This window comes from Colobus angolensis, unplaced genomic scaffold (assembly GCF_000951035.1).
Source record: "Colobus angolensis palliatus isolate OR3802 unplaced genomic scaffold, Cang.pa_1.0 Scaffold133, whole genome shotgun sequence".
In the NCBI taxonomy this organism is placed as follows: domain Eukaryota; kingdom Metazoa; phylum Chordata; class Mammalia; order Primates; family Cercopithecidae; genus Colobus; species Colobus angolensis.
In genome coordinates this window covers 4874229-4892471 of record NW_012114411.1, presented here as the reverse complement: position 1 = coordinate 4892471, position 18243 = coordinate 4874229, and the positions used below count along the sequence as shown (strand labels likewise).

At 45.9% G+C, this 18243-nt stretch overlaps 1 protein-coding gene across 2 annotated transcripts in view; it reads right to left on the bottom strand.

The window, feature by feature from the left end:
* The window catches only part of XG (Xg blood group), a 71069-nt gene that overhangs the window by 37729 nt on the left and 15097 nt on the right, over positions 1–18243 (bottom strand). For both annotated transcript variants that reach the window (XM_011934278.1, XM_011934279.1), the window contains exons 2-3: positions 6952–6993; positions 3273–3296 (exon numbers count right to left, since the gene is read on the bottom strand). In XM_011934278.1, the coding sequence (XP_011789668.1) occupies positions 3273–3296; positions 6952–6993 (66 nt within the window). The remainder of the gene's footprint in view (positions 1–3272; positions 3297–6951; positions 6994–18243) is intronic.

Sequence of the window (18243 nt, the reverse complement as noted above, 5' to 3'; positions counted from 1 at the left end):
CAGATCACCTGAGGTCAGGAGTTCGAGACCAGCCTGGCCAACTTGGTGAAACCATATCTCTACTAAAAATGCAACAATTAGCCAAGTGTGGTGGCACATGCCTGTAGTCCCAGTTGAGGCACAAGAATTACTTGAACCCTGGAGGAGAAGTTTGCAGGGAGGTGAGATCACACCACTGCACTGCAGCCTGGGTGACAGAGCGAGACTCCGTCTCAAAAAAAAAAAAAAAAAAAAAAAGTTTTGCATGAAGTTGAGATTTGATCACATATCATCCACAAGAACAGCCAATTGCTTCAGTCCTGCCTATGTGGAATTTGGTTTCTTCTCTCTCTGTTTTATGACTGTGACCTGTCTCATATGCCGAGACACAATTTAGTCAGTCTGTTTCAAACCCTTCTGAACCTATGCATTGCTCAGTTTCTCTGTCTCTGAGCTATGGTTTTCATTTCTTTTTTTTTTTTTCTTTTGAGACAGGGTCTCGCTCTGTCACCCAGGCTGCAGTGCAGTGGCGTGATCATGGCTCACTGCAGCCTCAGCCTCTCTTGGGCACAGGTGATCCTCCCACCTCAGCCTCCTGAGTAACTGGGACCACAGGTGCATGCCACCATGTCCAGCTAATGTTTTTTTAAATTTTTTTGTAAAGATAGGGTCTCACTGTGTTGCCCAGGCTAGTCTCAAACTCCTGGGCTCAAGAAATCCACCAGTCTCGGCCTCCCAAAGTGCTGGGATTACAGGTGTGAGCCACCACGCCCAGCTCCACATCTTATTTCTTTATAACATTTCCATCTACAGATCCTGGTATTTCTGGGGAAATGCTTTTTAAAATCTCACACTTAGATCTTTAAATTTTCACTTTTAACTTAACCTGAGATGCAGGCTGGGTCAAGATTCCATTATCATTCAGAGAATCATTCTTTTAGTGTGAAGAACCTCTATTTGGGCCTCAAAGTTGTTTGCACCTTGAAGGTTATTTTGTCTGATTTTGCTAGCCCAACTTGGCTTTCTTTCTATTGGTATTTGCTTTGCGCATTTTTTTTCCTAGCTATTTTCACCTTCCCTTTGGCATTTTGTTGCAAATGCTTCTCTTGTAAATAGCATGAAACATTTTAAATTGCATCATCTAATCTCTGTCTTTTTACAGATTTATTAAATCATTGAACATCGAACATGACTAAGGATACACTATTCCTACTATTTTATTTTACTTTTCTTCTTTTTTAACTCCTTCCTTCCTAACTTCCATTTAGTATTCAGTTATTAAATTTATTATTTTTTTATTTTTGAGACAAAGCCTGGCTCTGCCACCCAGGCTGAAGGGCAGTGACGCAATCTCAGCTCACTACAACCTCTATCTCTGGGGCTCGAGTGATCCTCCCACCTCAGCCTCCTGAGTAGCTGGGACTACAGGCGCTCACCACGATACTTGGCTAATTTTGGTATTTAATTTTATTCTTCGTTTTTTTTGTATTTAATTTTATTCTTCATTCCTCATTTTCCTCCACTAGTTCAGAAGTTATATGTTCAATTTCTATTTTTAACAGGAACACTTAACCTTAAAATGTCAAAATCCAGCAACATCTAACTACTTTTACTCACTTCTTCCCTTTCTTATCCTCTCTGTGAAGGTAGCCTAATCTTTAGAAATTAAGTTTCACCTTGTTGTTAATACCAGTTATTATTTTTTTAAACAGCTAACAATCACTTAGTTTTACCGGCTTGTTTGCAGTGTCTTTGCCTGGCATTGCTGTTCGCATCCTGCTGTGCTATTCAGGGTGTGAATTTCTTCTTAAGGCAGAGCATCATTGGGAAGATTTTTCAGCAAGAATTGCAGAGCTCCTTGTTGGAAATATTTACGCTATCATCACTCTCCAACAGCAATTTAGCTGCATTTTCAATTCTTGCTTGATAGTGAACATTTCCTGAACAACCTATAAATGCCTGTCCATTGACTTCCTGATATCTCTCATGTCAGGAAGGCCATCAAGGAGTCTGCTAGAAGTCTGGGAGTTATTTCTTTTTCTTTTTTCTTTTCTTTCTTTTTTTTTTTTTTTTTTTGAGACGGAATCTCGCTCTGTCACCCAGGTTGGAGTGCAGTGGCATGATCTTGGCTCACTGCAACCTCCACCTCCTGGGTTCAAGTGATTCTCCTGTCTCAGCCTCCCAAGTAGCTGGGATTCCAAGCATGTGCCATCATGCCCAGCTAATTTTTTTATATTTAGTAGAGATGGGTTTCACCATATTGCCCAGGTTGATTTCGAACCCCTGACCTCAGGTGATCTGCCCACGTCAGCCTTTCAAAGCACTGGGATTACAAGTGTGAGCCACCACCCCTGGCCAAAGGTTACCTTTTTAATTGAAAATAAATAAATAAATAAATTGAAGCAAAATTTACATATAATTAACCATTTAAAAGTGAACAATTCAGGAGCATTTAGAACATTCACAATGTTGTGCAGCCATCACCTCCGTGTACTTCCAGAGCACTTTTGTCCCCCCCCCAAAAAAACCTGGATTTTATCAAGCAGTCACTGTCCCTTTCCCCTCCAGTCCCTGGCAGTCGTGACACTGCTTCTGGTTCTAGGGATTCGCCTATTCTTGAAATTTCATCTTCATAAAAATATACACTATGTGATTATTTGTTTCTGGCTTTTTTTCTCTTTGTAAAATATTTTTGAGGCTCAATCACTTTGTATCAATTTTCAGTGCTTCATTCCTCTTCAAGGCTAAATAATATTCCATTGTGTGGATGGACCACATTTTGTTTATTCATTTCTTCCACTGATGACATGTGAGTTATTTCTGCCTTTTAGCTATAATGAATAGTGCTGCTGTGAACATTTGTGTACACATTTTTCTTGGAACCCTTGTTTTCAATTATTTTGAGTACATACCTAGGAGTGGAATTGCTGGTTCGCAGAGTAATTCTATATTTAACTTTTTGAGAATCCACCAAACTATTTGTTCACAGTGGCTGTACCATTTTAGACTCCCACCAGCAATGTACAAACATTAGTTTTGTCACATCCTTGCCAACACTTGTTATTTTCCATTTTAGATTTTAGCCATCTCAGTGAGTATGAAGTGGTGCTTCACTGTGGTTGTGATCTGCATTTCCCTAATCACCACATTTTGCTTTCAATATCTACTATCTGGTACAGTTTTTGCATCTTCTTCATACACCCCACAGTTCTATAAAACATCCTCAACTATCCCTCCATAAGCATCAGTTCAAGGACATTGCCTCAGTTTTTCCCAGCCAAAGAGTCACTCACCTGAGTTTGGCTTCTTGGTGGGTTCTGTGAACAAAGAGAGAAAATAAATGCAATATGCATTGAAGATTCATCAGAAGCACAAAGAAAGGCCATGAACACCCTGATGAAAGATGAAAAGGTAGTGACAAAGCAATACAAAGTAAATGATATGGACACAAATTCCATGTTGTATTCAGAAAAAAAGCAAGAAAACACCCTTAAAATCCATTCAAAAACAATCCACCCTTGAGGCTGTGAGGATACCCACAGGATGGCCAAAGTAGCTGAGAACATCCAAGACAAGTAAGTGAGCTACCTGCCAGTAGAGGCACCATAGAGCTGGACGGTGGAGAGTGGGGTAGGGGGAGGCAAAAGAAAAGATGGAGAAAGACTTTCAGCTTCTAGAATGATGGCTTTTCTCACTTTCTTTCATTCACTCATTTTTTCATTCAGCAAGCATGTATTGCATGGATGTGGATATCAGGTCAGGAGTGCTCAGGGTGCAGCCTGTGACCACCCTGCTCAGTGAACCTGGGTGTGCAATGCGGGTGAGCAGACAGGGGCACGAGGAAGTTTGAGGAAGATGGCTCAAAGGAGGTAGAGTCGGCCATGGCTGGGAAAATTGGAGCTTCAGGGCTGTGCAATGGCCAGACTTCTTCCAAACAGAGGAAACAGTGTATTTGAAAGCATGGTTCACATAACAGCCTCGCATTGCCTTGGTAGGAGGAAGCTGGAACACAGGGGTATGTGTGTGGTGGGGGCATTCACTGAGGGTGCAGAGACTGCAAAAAGGAGAGTCTGAAGCTCCAAAGGGGACATACGGTTTCGCATGTCCTGTATTTTAACTGAAGGTTTCCCATCGCCTTTTCTCCTTCCTGTCACCTTCCTCTCCCTTCCTGCCCTCCCTTCTTCCTTCCTCCTCTCCTTCCTTCCTTCTCTCCTTTCTTCCTTCCCTCTCTCCTTTTCCCCCTTCTTTTCTTCTTCCCCACCCTCCTTTCTTCCTTCCTCCCCTCCATCCTTTCTTTTCTCCCTCTCTCCTTCCTTCCCTCCATCCTTCCTTCTTTCTTTCTTCTCCTTCTTCTTCCTTTCTTCCCCCATCTGTCTTTCTTTCCTTCCCCCGCTCCTTTCTTCCTTTCTTCCCTTCCTCCTTCCTTCCCTTCCTCCTTCCTTCCTTCCCTCAGTCTTTTCCTATCTCATCTCCTTTCTTCTTCCTTCCTTCCCTCCATCGTTCTCTCTCTCCTTCCTTTTCTTCCCTCCTTCTTTCCATCCTTTTTTCCTCCCTCCCTCCCTCTTTTCCTCCCTCCTTTCATTGTTTCCTTCTCTTTTCTTGCTTCTCTTCCTTTTCCCTTCCTTTCTCCTCCCATCCTCCCTCCCTGTCTCCCATCCTTCCTTTCTCCATCTTCTTTTTAAAATGTAAAATTATAAAGATTTTTAAAAATAGTGATACACTCACAGAGTTTCTTAAAGCCCAAGAAGTATAGACAGTGAAAAGCGAATACCCCACAGTTGCCATACAGGTGACTGTGGTTCCTGTGCACTGGGGCTTCCTTCCCATATGGAAGGGCTGTGGATGAACAGGCACGTGCCTGCCCATTCATGGGGGGCTCTTGGTAGCAAAATGATGCATTCAAAGATGTGTTTGCAGGCACTGGCAGTCTTCTAGGTGAGCAATGAAAAGGTAGTAGCAGGTTAGTGGAAAGGAAGTTTATTTCTGTGATTTTTAAAAAATCAACATGAAACTCATGTATCATAAAATTTGACATTTTAAAGTGTACAATTCAATGGTGTTTCATATCTTCACAATACTGTACAATCATCACCTCTATCTGTTCCAGAACAGTTTCATCCCCGCAAAAGGAGACCCCAAAACCATGAGCAGTCCCTCCCTTTTCTCGCCTCTTCCAGCCCAACAATCGCTAAGCCACTTTCTGTCTCTCTGAATTTGCTGTTCTGGATATTTCACATTAATGGGACCCTACACCCTGTGGCCTTTTGTGCCTGGCTTCTTTCACTGAGCGCATTTTCAAGGCTCGTGTAGCATGTATCAGAACCCCTCTTCCTTTTTGCAGCCAAATAATATTCTGTTGCATGGAGGGACCACATTGTGTTCATTCATTCATCTCCTGATGGACAGTTGTGTTGTTTCCACCTTTGGCTTATTGTGAAGATTGCTGCTGTCAACATGGGTACACAAATAGCTGTTTGAGTCCCTGCTCCCAATTCTCCTGGGTGCCTGTCTAGGAGTGGAACTCCTGGATCACATGTCAGTGATCTTCCAGATCAGTAACATGTCTTGTTCTGTATCTGAGCCTACCAGCCAGCCCCTCCTTCACTATTGCACAGGGTTCTCTTGCAGCTATGCCTCATTCTTTGTCCAAACCAAATGCTGGTGCTACACACTCGGTCTGAATTTTGGAGAAAATCCCCCAATGCTTCCAAAGTGGTTGCAACCACACACCTGCCTCCAACTCCCACCACTCAGTCTGCCTTGACAGGGTAGGATTCAACCTTCATCATTTCTAACTTGATGGGAGAAATGGCATCTTCATGTTGGGGTGGGTCATTACTTTTTCCTCTTGCACTGACAACAATTTTGTATCTGCTTTGTAGGATCATTATTAGCAAAAACATCACTGTGCGCAGAAAACTGGGAGAGAGATGAGTTCCTGTTGTCTTGTTGTCAGCTTTTTAGGATCAGATCTGGTTATCATTCTCTCTTCCTCCAACAAACACCATTATGTAACTGCCCTGGTCAACCAGTTGTTCCCAATGCTAAAGCCCAATGGAGTCTTTCTCTGTGTACATAAAACTTTATTTTTCTTTCAAAATAAATGTTTGAATCTCAATTAGACTGTCTGCCTCGAGCAGGACTTTCTGCAGGGCCCAGGATGCATATTTTCAGCATTCTGGTCAGTCAGAAACGTTCCAGCTGACCTTGAACTGATGAAACACAGAATGGGAAGATTCCAGGTCCTCAGTACCCTGGAGAAGAAAAACTCACAGCCCCATGAGTGAAGGCAACCAGAGAAGCTGATGGGAGAACAGAATGAAGTGTGCTCTGGGAGGAGAGATTGGAGGCCATGGATTGGGACCAGAGTGTAGGACAATGAGGGATATGAAATGAAGTGTAAAAAAAGCAGAAACTGGGCCGGGCATGCTGGTGCACGTCTGTAATCCCAGCATTTTGAGAGGATTGCTTGAGCCCAGGGGTTCAAGACCAGCCTTGGCAACATAGTAAGAAGCCGTCTCTACAAAAAAAAAAAAAGAAAAGAAAAAAAATAGCTTGGCATGGGGGCACACACTTGTTGTTCCAGCTACTTGGGAGGCTGAGGTGGGAGGATCACTTGAGCCAGGAAGTTGAGGCTATGTGGTAAGCTATGATTGCACCACTGCACTCCAGCCTGGGCAACAGAACGAGACTCCCATCTCAGTAAAATAAAATAAAATAAAATAATAAAATACTAGTATATTCCTAAACCACAGGTTTAGAAGCACAGACCTACCAAGAAATGAGTCTGAGACATTTAGAGAGTGTGTAAATGTTTGTCTCGAGGCGTTTGTAATCTCCCACGAGGAACAGAGCTCTCAACACCAAGAAATTCCCAACACTGGCCCAATCCAACCCCAAAGTAACTATACAGCTGATGCTGTTAGATCCAAGCTGAAAAGAGAAGGCTCCCCTTGAAATATCGGCACTTACCGGGGTCATCAAGGGCATCCGCCAAGTCAAAGTCTCTTTGACCTATTGGGAGCAAACAGGGCATAAGTCACCCCATGATAGAAAAGCCAGAATCCCCTTGTTCCTCACCTCACGCTGCCCCCCTCCTCCTGCAAGCCTAGGGTCACCCAGAGCACTAAAACTAACCTGACTATGAGCCACGTGGGAGATGCAACCACCACTTCCACCTAGTCCCAGAACATACTCATTACCCAAAAGAAGACCTGTGTCTCCATTCAGCAGTCACTTCCCCTTCCACCTCCCCAGCCCCTGACAACCACTAATCCACTTTCTGTCTCCATGAATTGTCTGTTCTGCAAATTTCACATAAATAGAATCCTACAACATGTGGTATTTTGTGCCTTGCTTCTTTCACTGAGCATGATGCTCTTGAGTTGCGTTCACGTTGCAACTTGTGTCAGAGCTTCATTCCTGCTCATGGCCAGGAAACTTTGAAGGAAGCCTCTCTCCAAGCACATAGACTTCTCTCCTGGACTCTGGACTGTACCACTCACAGCTTAGGACTGGCATTTCCTGCCCCCCCCTCCCCGCCCCACACAGAGTCTACATTGAGAGGGGCTGCCCTAGAAGAAGGTGAAGCATAACCATGTGAGGATCCTGGATCCCTGAGAGACTATATGGAGCATAGGACACCTTTGCCACCTCACCTGGCTGCAACACAAAAAAGAGACAAACTTTTCATTCTTTGGGGGATGTTTGTTACAGCAGCTAGCCTATGCTGACAAATGCAGGGTCAGGAAGCAACCTCTGTGGACAAGCTGAGGTTCCTACCTGATCCAAAAGCAGTTAACCTAATGAATGTGTCTGCAGCAGAGAGAAGAGAACATTCACATCTTTGTGACTCATCATTAAAAACACACTGCAGAATTTGTGAGGATGAAGAGTCCCTCTTGCTGACACATATGCACACCTTGCTCTTGTTCCTCCTTTGCCCCCTGCCAGTACTAACCTTGTAGAGAAAACACCACCAGAGAATTTATCAGGAAGTAGAGGATGCAGCCAGGAGCACATTGAATCAGCAGTTACTATGCATTGAGTTCTGTTGCAGTAATGCCAGGCACCCAAGCATCTCATCCGCCCACCCGAGGATGTTGGTATGACCAGCATGCATATTTCCCAAACGAAGAACCTGAGGTTCCGGAACGTTCAGGGCAAGGCAGGAGCAGAGTCAGAATCTGCAGAATTGTCCAGGGGGACAACCTCTCACTCAAACACTAAGCCCTGGAGGAGACTAATCCTGGGGGAACCAGGTGAGCCCTCGGTGCTGGGTCTCCCCCGCTCTGATGTCTGTCTCCCTCCCAAAATGTGTCTGCCTGGGTGATGCTTGCTCTGTGGGAAGCTTCAAGGGCTCCAACATAGATTCGTACAGCCTGTGGCATGGCTCCAGCCAGATGCCACCCAGGCAGGTTTGCAGCTCCTTGTGGAGGTAATCAGGGCCTCTCCAGAGCAGAAGGTGCATCCCCAGACAGGAGCCCCTAAGTCAGGACAAAGTCACAAACTTTGGAGGGGAGGGGGACCCTGAGCCCAGGGAACAGGCAGCAGCTGCCCCTGGGCCCAGACTGGAGGCTGGGAGCTGGTGGTGCCATCGCAGGTCAAATCCTACACAGCCGTTTTTCTCAAACTCTGGGTGCCCCACGTCCCTCTCAGATGATGCTCTCTGCTGCCAGTGATCACTGCAGGCTCGCCTTGAAGAACAACCCAGCCCTTCTTTGCTCCCTCCAGCATTCTCCCTATTTGTTGTTGTTTTCTTTTTGTTTGTTTTGTTTTTAGATGGAGTCTCGCTCTGTCGCCTAGGCTGGAGTGCAGTGGCACAATCTCAGCCCACTGCAAGCTCCGCCTCCTGGGTTCAAACGATTCTCCTGCCTCAGCCCCCTAAGTAACTGGGATTACAGGTACATGCCATCAAGCCCAGCTAACTTTTGTATTTTTAGTAGAGACGGGGTTTCACCATGTTGGGCCAGGCTGGTCTCGAACTCCTGACCTCAAGTGATCCGCCTGCCTTGGCCTCCCAAAATGCCGGGATTACAGGCGTGAGCCACTGCACCTGGCCTCCTCCAGCTCTCTTGGTCATCATGGTCCAAGCTGCTCAGACTGGGCTTGGGGACAGGAGCCACCTCAACCTCTTGGATTCGTGCGATATCTCCCCTCCAAGGCTGCCAGTAGTTCCAGTCGAGACACCTGTCCAGGACCCCAAAGCGTCTCAGCTGTGCACACACCCTGAGAATTTACATTCCAATTTGTGTTCACCGTTGACCAATATCTTTCACTGTGTTGTATCTCGGCCCATCCCAGCAATTCCAGGCATCCCCTCAGCAACGACTTAACAATCTCCTCCCAACCCGTACCCGGCCACTCCCTGCTGTTGCCCTAAATAACCAAAGGCCTCAGTGTTATCTCTCCCCTCCCAGCCCCTCCTCTCTGAAATGCTGTTGCATAAAACAGGCAGGTGGCATGGGAGGGCTGCAGACAGCTCGTCTCATCCTGCAGCAGGAGGCCAGGTTGCAGTGGAGGCTCCTTCAGCTTTGAGATGCTCTGGATGACCCTGGGGGATGACAGGAATTGAGGGTGGGGAGTGTCACAGAGGAAGTGGAGCCTGGGGGTTTTAGGCTTTGCTTGGTTTCAGGGGTTGCACTGCAGCCAGAAGTTGCTACATTCATGACTCACACACACGAGGCTGTTGTCGTTCACACCCAGACCTCGTTACATAAACAAGGCGGACTCCGGCCAGCATCAGGCGGCCTGGGCACTGAGACAGTCTCCAGTCCTGCATGCCAGGCAGGAAATCTATCTCCCAGGCAGGGCCCCCTGTCCTCTCTCCTCTCCAGGGAAGTTACAGCAAAGCCACGGCTGGGGTCCTCATGGGCCTGGAGTAAGAACCCTGGGCTGGGATATGTCCCAGGTAGACGATGCTAACTCCGGGGTCTCTGTCTCCAAGGTCGGGGTTGCACATGATGCTATTGCTTTCACGAGGTTTATTTTCCACCGGGAACATAAGACGGGGCAGGAACAGGAGATCTGTTTCCGATTTGTTCTGCTTATACTTAGTGAACTCAGCAGCTTTTAATCAAATCCTTGTGTTCTGGGATCCCTAAACCCCCAAGAAGAAAGCAGCCTCATTTTGTGCTGGGACTGTGACAATGGTCCTCGGTTGCTGGCATCCTGGAGATGTCGATTAAGTGGCTCCTGTTGGTGGGTGGGAGGGCCAAGCGTTACACATGAGCCCCCGGTAAAGCTGTGCTCAGGACCCCAGCCATGTGACACAGCGCTTTGAAGCATTCTTCTGTAGCCCGCAGTCACCAAACCCCTCTTGGGCCCAATTCCACCTCTGCTAGATTCAAAGATGCTTCTTATTGGAGTTCCCCTGCCCCCCACCCAAATTCCTTACGTCGATTCAGACCTACATGTGGTTCATGCTTACGAAACAATACCAAGTACAGGCCTCAGCAGCAGCCTCAGAAGCAGAAGTTTCTCTCGGAACTTCTCCAGTCCCCCTGTCTCTGAGTCCCGTTCTCCCCTGAGGCACTGAAGGAACTAGAATCCCTCTTCCCAAGACAGGTCCCAGAAACAAGAACGCCTCTCCCCCAAAGCCAGCCATAAAACCTAAAAACAGGACTCTAACTTGCCATCTATCCTATCTGTATAAAGAGTGGCACAGGCCGGGCGCAGTGGCTCACGCCTGTAATCCCAGCACTTGGGAGACCGAGGTGGGCGGATCACAAGGTCAAGAGATCCAGACCATCCTGGCCAACATGGTGAAATCCCCGTCTCTACTAAAAATACAAAAATTAGCTGAGCGTGGTGGTGCATGCCTGTAATCCCAGCTACTCAGGAGGCTGAGGCAGGAGAATTGCTTGAACCTGGGAGGCGGAGATTGCAATGAGCCCAGACTGCGCCACTGAACTCCAGCCTGGCAGCAGAGTGAGACTCCGTCTAAAAAAAACAAAAAAGAGAGAGAGAGGCCCAGAAGAATCTAGATACACAGGCCTGGCTGGGTTTCCCGGCTCAGACCTTCAGCATTGGATCAGGCCCTTTTTGTCCAACCCTATTTCTACACAGCTATCCAGACTTGGTTGAACCAAAGCACAAAAATAGACAATCTCCCCTTGTAACTTGGGGTCTTCATTCTGAATGCTCCCCTGTATACACATTAAATACATTTGTATGTCTTTTCTCCAATTAATCCATCTGCTTCATGTCCATGATTTTCAGTAACACTTCAGGGGCCACGACCCCAGAAAGTCAATATAACAAACAGCAATTTTGCCAAGCAAAGAACGTGCCGTTGCTCAAATAATAATAATGCAATGTCAAGGCCAATGCCCACTGAAGATTAGCTGCCACCAGCACAGCTGCCACGCAGCACAGGAGAGCAATCGACCCACAGCAAAACCTCTGCTTCCCACTGAATTATTTACCTCAATCTAAAGAAGAAAATCAGCTCCCGGCAGGCTCTGAGCAGAAAATAAAAAGGAGCACACAGAGACTGTCTAAATCCCTGACCCCAATTACAGCTATTGCCAGCAGAATTTGTACACCACGGAATTGAATTAGAGTCAACTGCAGTCATCACAGGGTGTGCAACCACATTCGTAAATTCGGACAGGCTCGTCTGTTTCACTATCCAATCCAATATCCTTTGATCTGCGTGCCCTGGAGAAACAAAGCCCTTTAAAGCAATTGTTCTCTTCCTTCCTTCCTTCCTTCCTTCCTTCCTTCCTTCCTTCCTTCCTTCCTTTGTTCCTTCCTTCCTTCCTTCCTTCCTTCCTTCCTTTGTTCCTTCCTTCCCTCCCTCCCTCTCTCTTTCTCTCTTTCTCCTTCTTTCTTTTTCTTTTTTTATATAGAACCTCACTATGTTGCCCAGGCTGGAGTACAATGGCGCAGTCTCAGCTCACTGCAACCTCCGCCTCCCAGGTTCAAGCGCTTCTCCTGCCTCAGCCTCCCAAGTAACTGGGATTACAGGTGCCTCCCACTATGCTCAGCTAATTTTTTTTTTTATTTTTAGTAGAGATGGGGTTTCACCATGTTGACCAGGCTGGTCTCGAACTCCTGACGTCGTGATTCGCCCACCTTGGCCTCCCAAAGTGCTGGGATTACAGGCATGAGCCACCGCGCCTAGCCTTTTTTTTGTTTTTGATATCGAATCTCACTATGTTGCCCAGGCTGCAGTGCAATGGCGCAATCTTGGCTCACTACAACCTCTACCTCCCTGGTTCAAGCGATTCTCCTGCCTCAGTCTCGTGAGTAGCTGGGATTACAGGTGCGTGCCACTACGCCCAGGTGATTTTTGTATTTTTAGTAGAGACGGAGTTTCACCATGTTGGCCAGGATGGTCTTGAACTCCTGACCTCAAGTGGTCCACCCGCCTCGGCCTCCCAAAGTGCTGTAATTACAGGCATGAGCCACTGCCCCTGGCCTGTTTTTTATTTCTTTACATAGGATTGTACTGGTTTTCTCTGAAGTGTGGGTTCATTTAAAGCAATCTTTCTGGGGTCAGCTGCTGTGGTTGAAGCCACTTAGTGGGTCTTAAACCCATAGAACCCTTCTCAGCTTGAGGAAGCCCACAGGGGGAAAGTTCTGAGGTTCTACAAAGCTGGCACAGGGACCCTGAGAAGAACAAATCTTAACTTCCTTCAGGCAAATCCTAAGGTTTCTCTTTGACTCCAGCTCAGCAATTAAAAAATATATATGTGAATATATAGAAAGCATATGATAATGGTTCTTGTGACTGAACTTCTTACTGGAAAGGGTCTGAAATCAGACCCCAGGAGAGGGTCCTTGGATCTTGCACAAGAAAGAATTTGCAGCGAGTCCATAAAATGAAAGCAAGTTTATTAGGAAAGTAGAGGAATAAAGAATGGCACAGTCTCAGCTCCATAGAGCTGCCCCAGGGCCACTGGTTGCCCATTTATATGGTTATTTCTTGATGATATGTTAAACAAGGAGTGGATTATTCCTGGCTCCTCTTTTTAGACCATAGAGCGTAACTTCCTGACCTTGCCATGGCATTTGTAAACTGTCATGGCGCTGGTGGGAAGGTAGTAGTGAGGACCACCAGAGGTCACTCTCGTCGCCATCTTGGATTTGGTAAAATGTGGCCAACTTCTTCACAGCAAGCTGTTTCATCCACAAGGTCTTTATGACCTGAATCTTGTACCAACTTCTCATCTCATCCTGTACCTTTAGAATGCCTTGACTATCAGGGAATGCAGCCCAGCAGCTCTCGGCCTCATTTTACCCAGCCCCTACTCAAGCTAGGGTTGCCCTGGTTCGAACACCTCCAACAAACTCAACTCAGGTCCACCAGCCCGGTGCAGTAAAGGCGAACACTGCCATTGGGATTGCAGTGTAAGGAAGTGAGGCGTTTATTCCAAGCTATTTAGAGGGCATCAAGCAACTTCCTTGATGCCTTAAGACCCAACCCCCTGGGTGGCCAGTAGGTGAGGGTTTTCAGTGGCAAGGAGGCAGAGGTTATAGGCAAAGCCATAATACCTGCAGGCTATACATTGCTTTGACCTAAAAAGGCGGGATACCTGGAAGCAGGGGCTTAATGTGGATTCAAAGCTTCTCTGATTTGTCATCGGTTAAGGAGGTGAAGCTTTGTGTGAACATTTGGGGTCAGCAAAAATGAATGCTAGTTTTGGCCCATGGGTGTGACTTCCGCCAGCACCTCCCTGCACCCCCCTGCACACCCCTCCCGCCACCACGCGCTCCAGGGAAGGAATTTAGAACAAACATTGGCAATAAGAATTCAGGCCTCAGTTTCTCTTACTCGACTACGAGCCAGCAGATGGCATTTTTTATTTGGCGGGGGTCTGGGTTCCTGAAGATCAACTCAGGGCCATATAGTAAGATGTTATCTGGGCTGGGCATGGTGGCTCACACCAGGAATCCCAGCACTTTGGGAGGCGGGGGTGGGCAGATTACCTGAGGTCAGGAGTTCGAGACCAGACTGGCCAATATGCTGAAACCCTGTCTCTACTAAAAATACAAAAATTAGGGCATAGTGGTGCGTACCTGTAGTCCCAGCTATTTGGGAGGCTGATGCATGAGAATCACTTAACCCAGGAGGTGCCAGAAGTTGCAGTGAGCCGACTGAACCACTGTACTGCAATCTGGGTGACAGAGCAAGACTCCTCTCAAAAAGGATATTATCTTTAGTCTTTACAGGAAACTAAACATCTTGAGGTCCTTTCTTCCTTGGCTGTTGTTCTACGCTATAATCACCTTCTTGCTTGTTAAGCTGCTCCATGTGCTTCTCAAGGCCAGTGAGGTGCCTGGAATTTCCCTTGACATTTCCCTTGAAGGAACTCAAGGTTTTCCTTTATTTCCATGCTAGGGAGAGTGCCTGGCAGGCCCCGAAGAGGCGTGTCTTTGCTCCATCTCACTCTCCCAGGACGGCATGATTCACAGAATAGAAAACATTAAATAATATGACTAGGTTAGGACCGTAGGTGACAACAGAAAGTAACAAGGAAGGCTGCTGCCCCAGTGGGGAATCTTATTCCCAGTGGGCCTTTTTTGCCAATCCATTCTGTTTTCTAATTGGTTATGAAGTTTTTGTTTGCAGCAGGGCAGGAAATCAAACACAGCTGGAGTCTCCTGCACACCTCAACATGAATATCCAGGGACTCCCTAACACTCAAGCTCACCACGGCTGTAGACGCCGGAGCTGAGCAGGCCGCCCTGGTGCATGATCTGCTCCTCAGAACCCATGAATCCTCCATGGTCTCAGCATCCGAGCAGCCCAGCCTCTCCCCAGAAGGTCAACCAATTGGCCCCGCTCTTGACTTCCCAGTGACCGTATTATGCAGTTGCAGATTGAAGCTTTGTTAGAGCAACCATTGGTAATGAGAATTCAGGCCTCAGTGTATGTCTGTAATATAGCAGACAGTGTCTCCAGAGGTTGAAGTATTTTGTTTCAAAGAGGAAGGAATGATCATTCATCACAAAAGGCAAGACATCTTTGGTGCAAGGAAAACTTAAGGAAAATATCAGACCATGCAATGGGGCACAGGTCAATGGTGTGTGGTAAACCAGTCTTCCCAGAGTGGCGTGCACTTGGATCCTCAGGACATGGGTGACACACAGACTATGCTTCAGCAGGTCTGGCTGGGCCCAAGGCGCAGTGTTTCTCGTCAGCTCCCGGGGGATGTCAAGGCTACAGATCCATGGATCTCACTTTGCAGGACAGAGACTTGGTAATGGCTTCCCAGAGTTGCTACAATAAAATCCCAAAGACTGGGCAGCTTAAATAACAACCTCGATTCTCCCACAGTCCTGGAAGCTGGAAGTCTGAGATCAAGGTGTGGGCAGGGCCGGTTCCTCCTGAGGCCTCCCTCCTGGGCTTGTAGATGCCGTCTACTCCATGAATCCCCATGTGGTCGTCCCTCTGTGTATGTCTGTGTCCTCATCTCTTTTCTTATGAGGTGTCCTAGTCCATTTCAGGCTGCTGTCACAGCATACCATAGACTGGGTGGCTTATAAGCAACAGACATTGATTCTCCCACAGTCCGGGAGGCTGGAGGCCAGAGGTCTGAGATCAAAGTGTGGGCAGGGCTGGTTCCTCCTGAGGCCTCTCTCCTTGGGCTGTAGACGCCGTCTTCTCCCTGTGTCCTCACAGGGTCATCCCTCTGTGTGTGTCTGTGTCCTCATCTCTTTTCTTATGAGATGTCTTCGTCCATTTCAGGCTGCTATCACAGAATACCATAGGCTGGGTGGCTGATACACAAAACACATTGATTCTCCCACAGTCCTGGAGGCTGGACAGCTGAGATCAGCGTATGGGCAGGGCCATTTCCTCCTGAGGCCTCTCTTCTTGACTTGTAGATGCCATCTTTTCCCTGTGTCTTTACAGGGTCATCCCTCTGTGTGTGTCTGTGTCCTCATCTCCTCTTTTTATAAGTACCCCAGTCCTATTAGATCAGGGCACAACCTCCTGAGCTTATCGTACCCTTCTCACCTCCTGAAAGACCCCACCTCCAAACACAGCCACGTTCTGAGGTCCTAGGGATTAGGCCTTCAATATATAAATTTTGGAGGCGCACAATTCAGCCCTTACAGAGGTAACTCATTCATTGGAATACGAATGTGTTTGTCCACTGTGGCTGCTGCCATAGCAAAGTCCCAGAGACCAGGCTGTTTCAACGGTGGACATTGATTCCCCCACAGGCCTGGAGGCTGGAAGTCTGAGATCAAGGTGTGGGCAGGGCTGGTTCCTCCTGAGACCTCTCTCCTTAGCTTGTGGATGCCATCTTCTCCCTGAGTCCTCACAGGGTCATCCCTCTGTGCATGTCTGTGTCCTCATCTCTTCTTTTTATAAGGTCTGCAGTCCTGTTGGATCAGGGCCCAACCTAGTGACCTCATTTTGCCTGAATCACCTCTTTTTTTTTTTTTTTTTGAGACAGAGTCTAGCTCTGTCGCTCAGGCTGGAGTGCAGAGGCGCAATCTTGGCCCCAATGAAATTTCTTAAACTGCATAATGCAAAGAGTACTAGAGAAGGAGCCATCCTGATTTAGTTACAAAATATTCTAACACAGTATCATAAGGCAAAAACTAAGCATAAATGCTCAACAAATGCTGAAGAGTTCACTAGTTTCAGAACCTCACTTCAAGATGGAAAAAAAAAGGAATTATTAGCTTACTGATCTTTCCAGAAAATAATATTCCTGTTGCTACTAATCCCAATGCAAAAAAAAAGTCTAGAGCTGATGTGATTCTTTGCAACACAAATCCTGTTTTCTCTCCCAACTGCTTTTAACCAGAAGACATTAGGTTAAGTTATTGTATGTATTCAGCCCTAATTTCACAGTGTGACAGTCAGGTTCTCTTTGCCTTTAAAATTCCAAACAGCCAATCTAAGAAATGGCTGACAGCACCATATACCTATAATGTCATCAGGAAACAAAAGCCAGTCCTAAGTATGAATAGAACGAAAGTACAAACTGAAGAGGAAAAGAGATAGTTAAGAATATAAACACTAAAGAAACAAGCTAAGAAATAAGTCTTCCAAGCCTCTTATTCTAAGCAGAATAGTTTGTATAAAACAAATAGTCTATAAATGCTCCCAGTGAATTATAAAAATAAGAGACCTTCATCATATCCTTTCTGAGTTACTCAGAATTAGGAGTTTAATGTGTAAAAAATTACACATTAATGTTCAAGATGTATATCACTATATAATCATATAAGATACAGCTTCACTCAAAGCATAACCAAATCTACACTACACTTTTAAATCGGATTTTATTATATTCAATTATACATTGTGATTGCTTGTTTCTTAATTATGTCTTATTAGAGCACACAAAATACAAGCTAATCCTATCCCAACTGATAGAAATTCACAATGACAAGTCCCTCTGAAAAAGTTTTCTGATGCATAAAAACAATATCCCCTAAATAAAAACAATATCCTCTAACAGTACAAAGAGATGTATTTAATATCAAGGGACACTAAACAATTTTTACTTAAAGTCCATTGAAAATTCGTTGCTGTCTTGCTTCAGACAGCACTTCGGGTCAATTACTACACCCAACACATACAGTTTGTCAACATTTCAATTAACTCAGTTATAGAACACTTCTGGGGACCAAAAGCTATAAATCTCTTAGGCAACAAAGAAGGTCATTATCTAATATTAAGTAAAATCACCCCACTAATGCATAAAACTGACCCCAAGGTTGACAAAGTCAACTTAAAATCTCCCCCCTACTCTTACATCACCAAACTCTACCTCTTTTTCTACTTCTATTGCAGCCCCACATCCTTCTTCAAGCATCGTCCAGTGATCTTGTTTTCTGGTGAGTTCCTCAGAAACAATGTTTTACAAAAAATTAAGAGGTGTTATGTGGTCAAATTTTGGAAATTCTGGGCTACACAAATTGAAGCAGATTTCTTAAATGCAGAAATCAGGGACATTTAAATATGTTATCGTTCAAAGTGTCTAGGGGAGAGAGAACAGGACATAAAGAATATATGGCATTTCTGTAATATACTAATCTATTAAAACATCAATCAATTAACTTTGTTTCTCACTATCTTCCCTCCCCCGCAACATATACATACGTAAACACACACACATAAAAATTTTTATGGAATTTTCAACCTTGTACACAAATTAAAAGATCTGTCAAATAGGTCAGGCACTGTGGCTCATGTAATCCCAGCACTTTGGGAGGCCAAAGCAGACAGACCTCTTGAGGACAGGAGTTCAAGACCAGCCTGACCAACATAGTGAAACTCCATCTCTACTA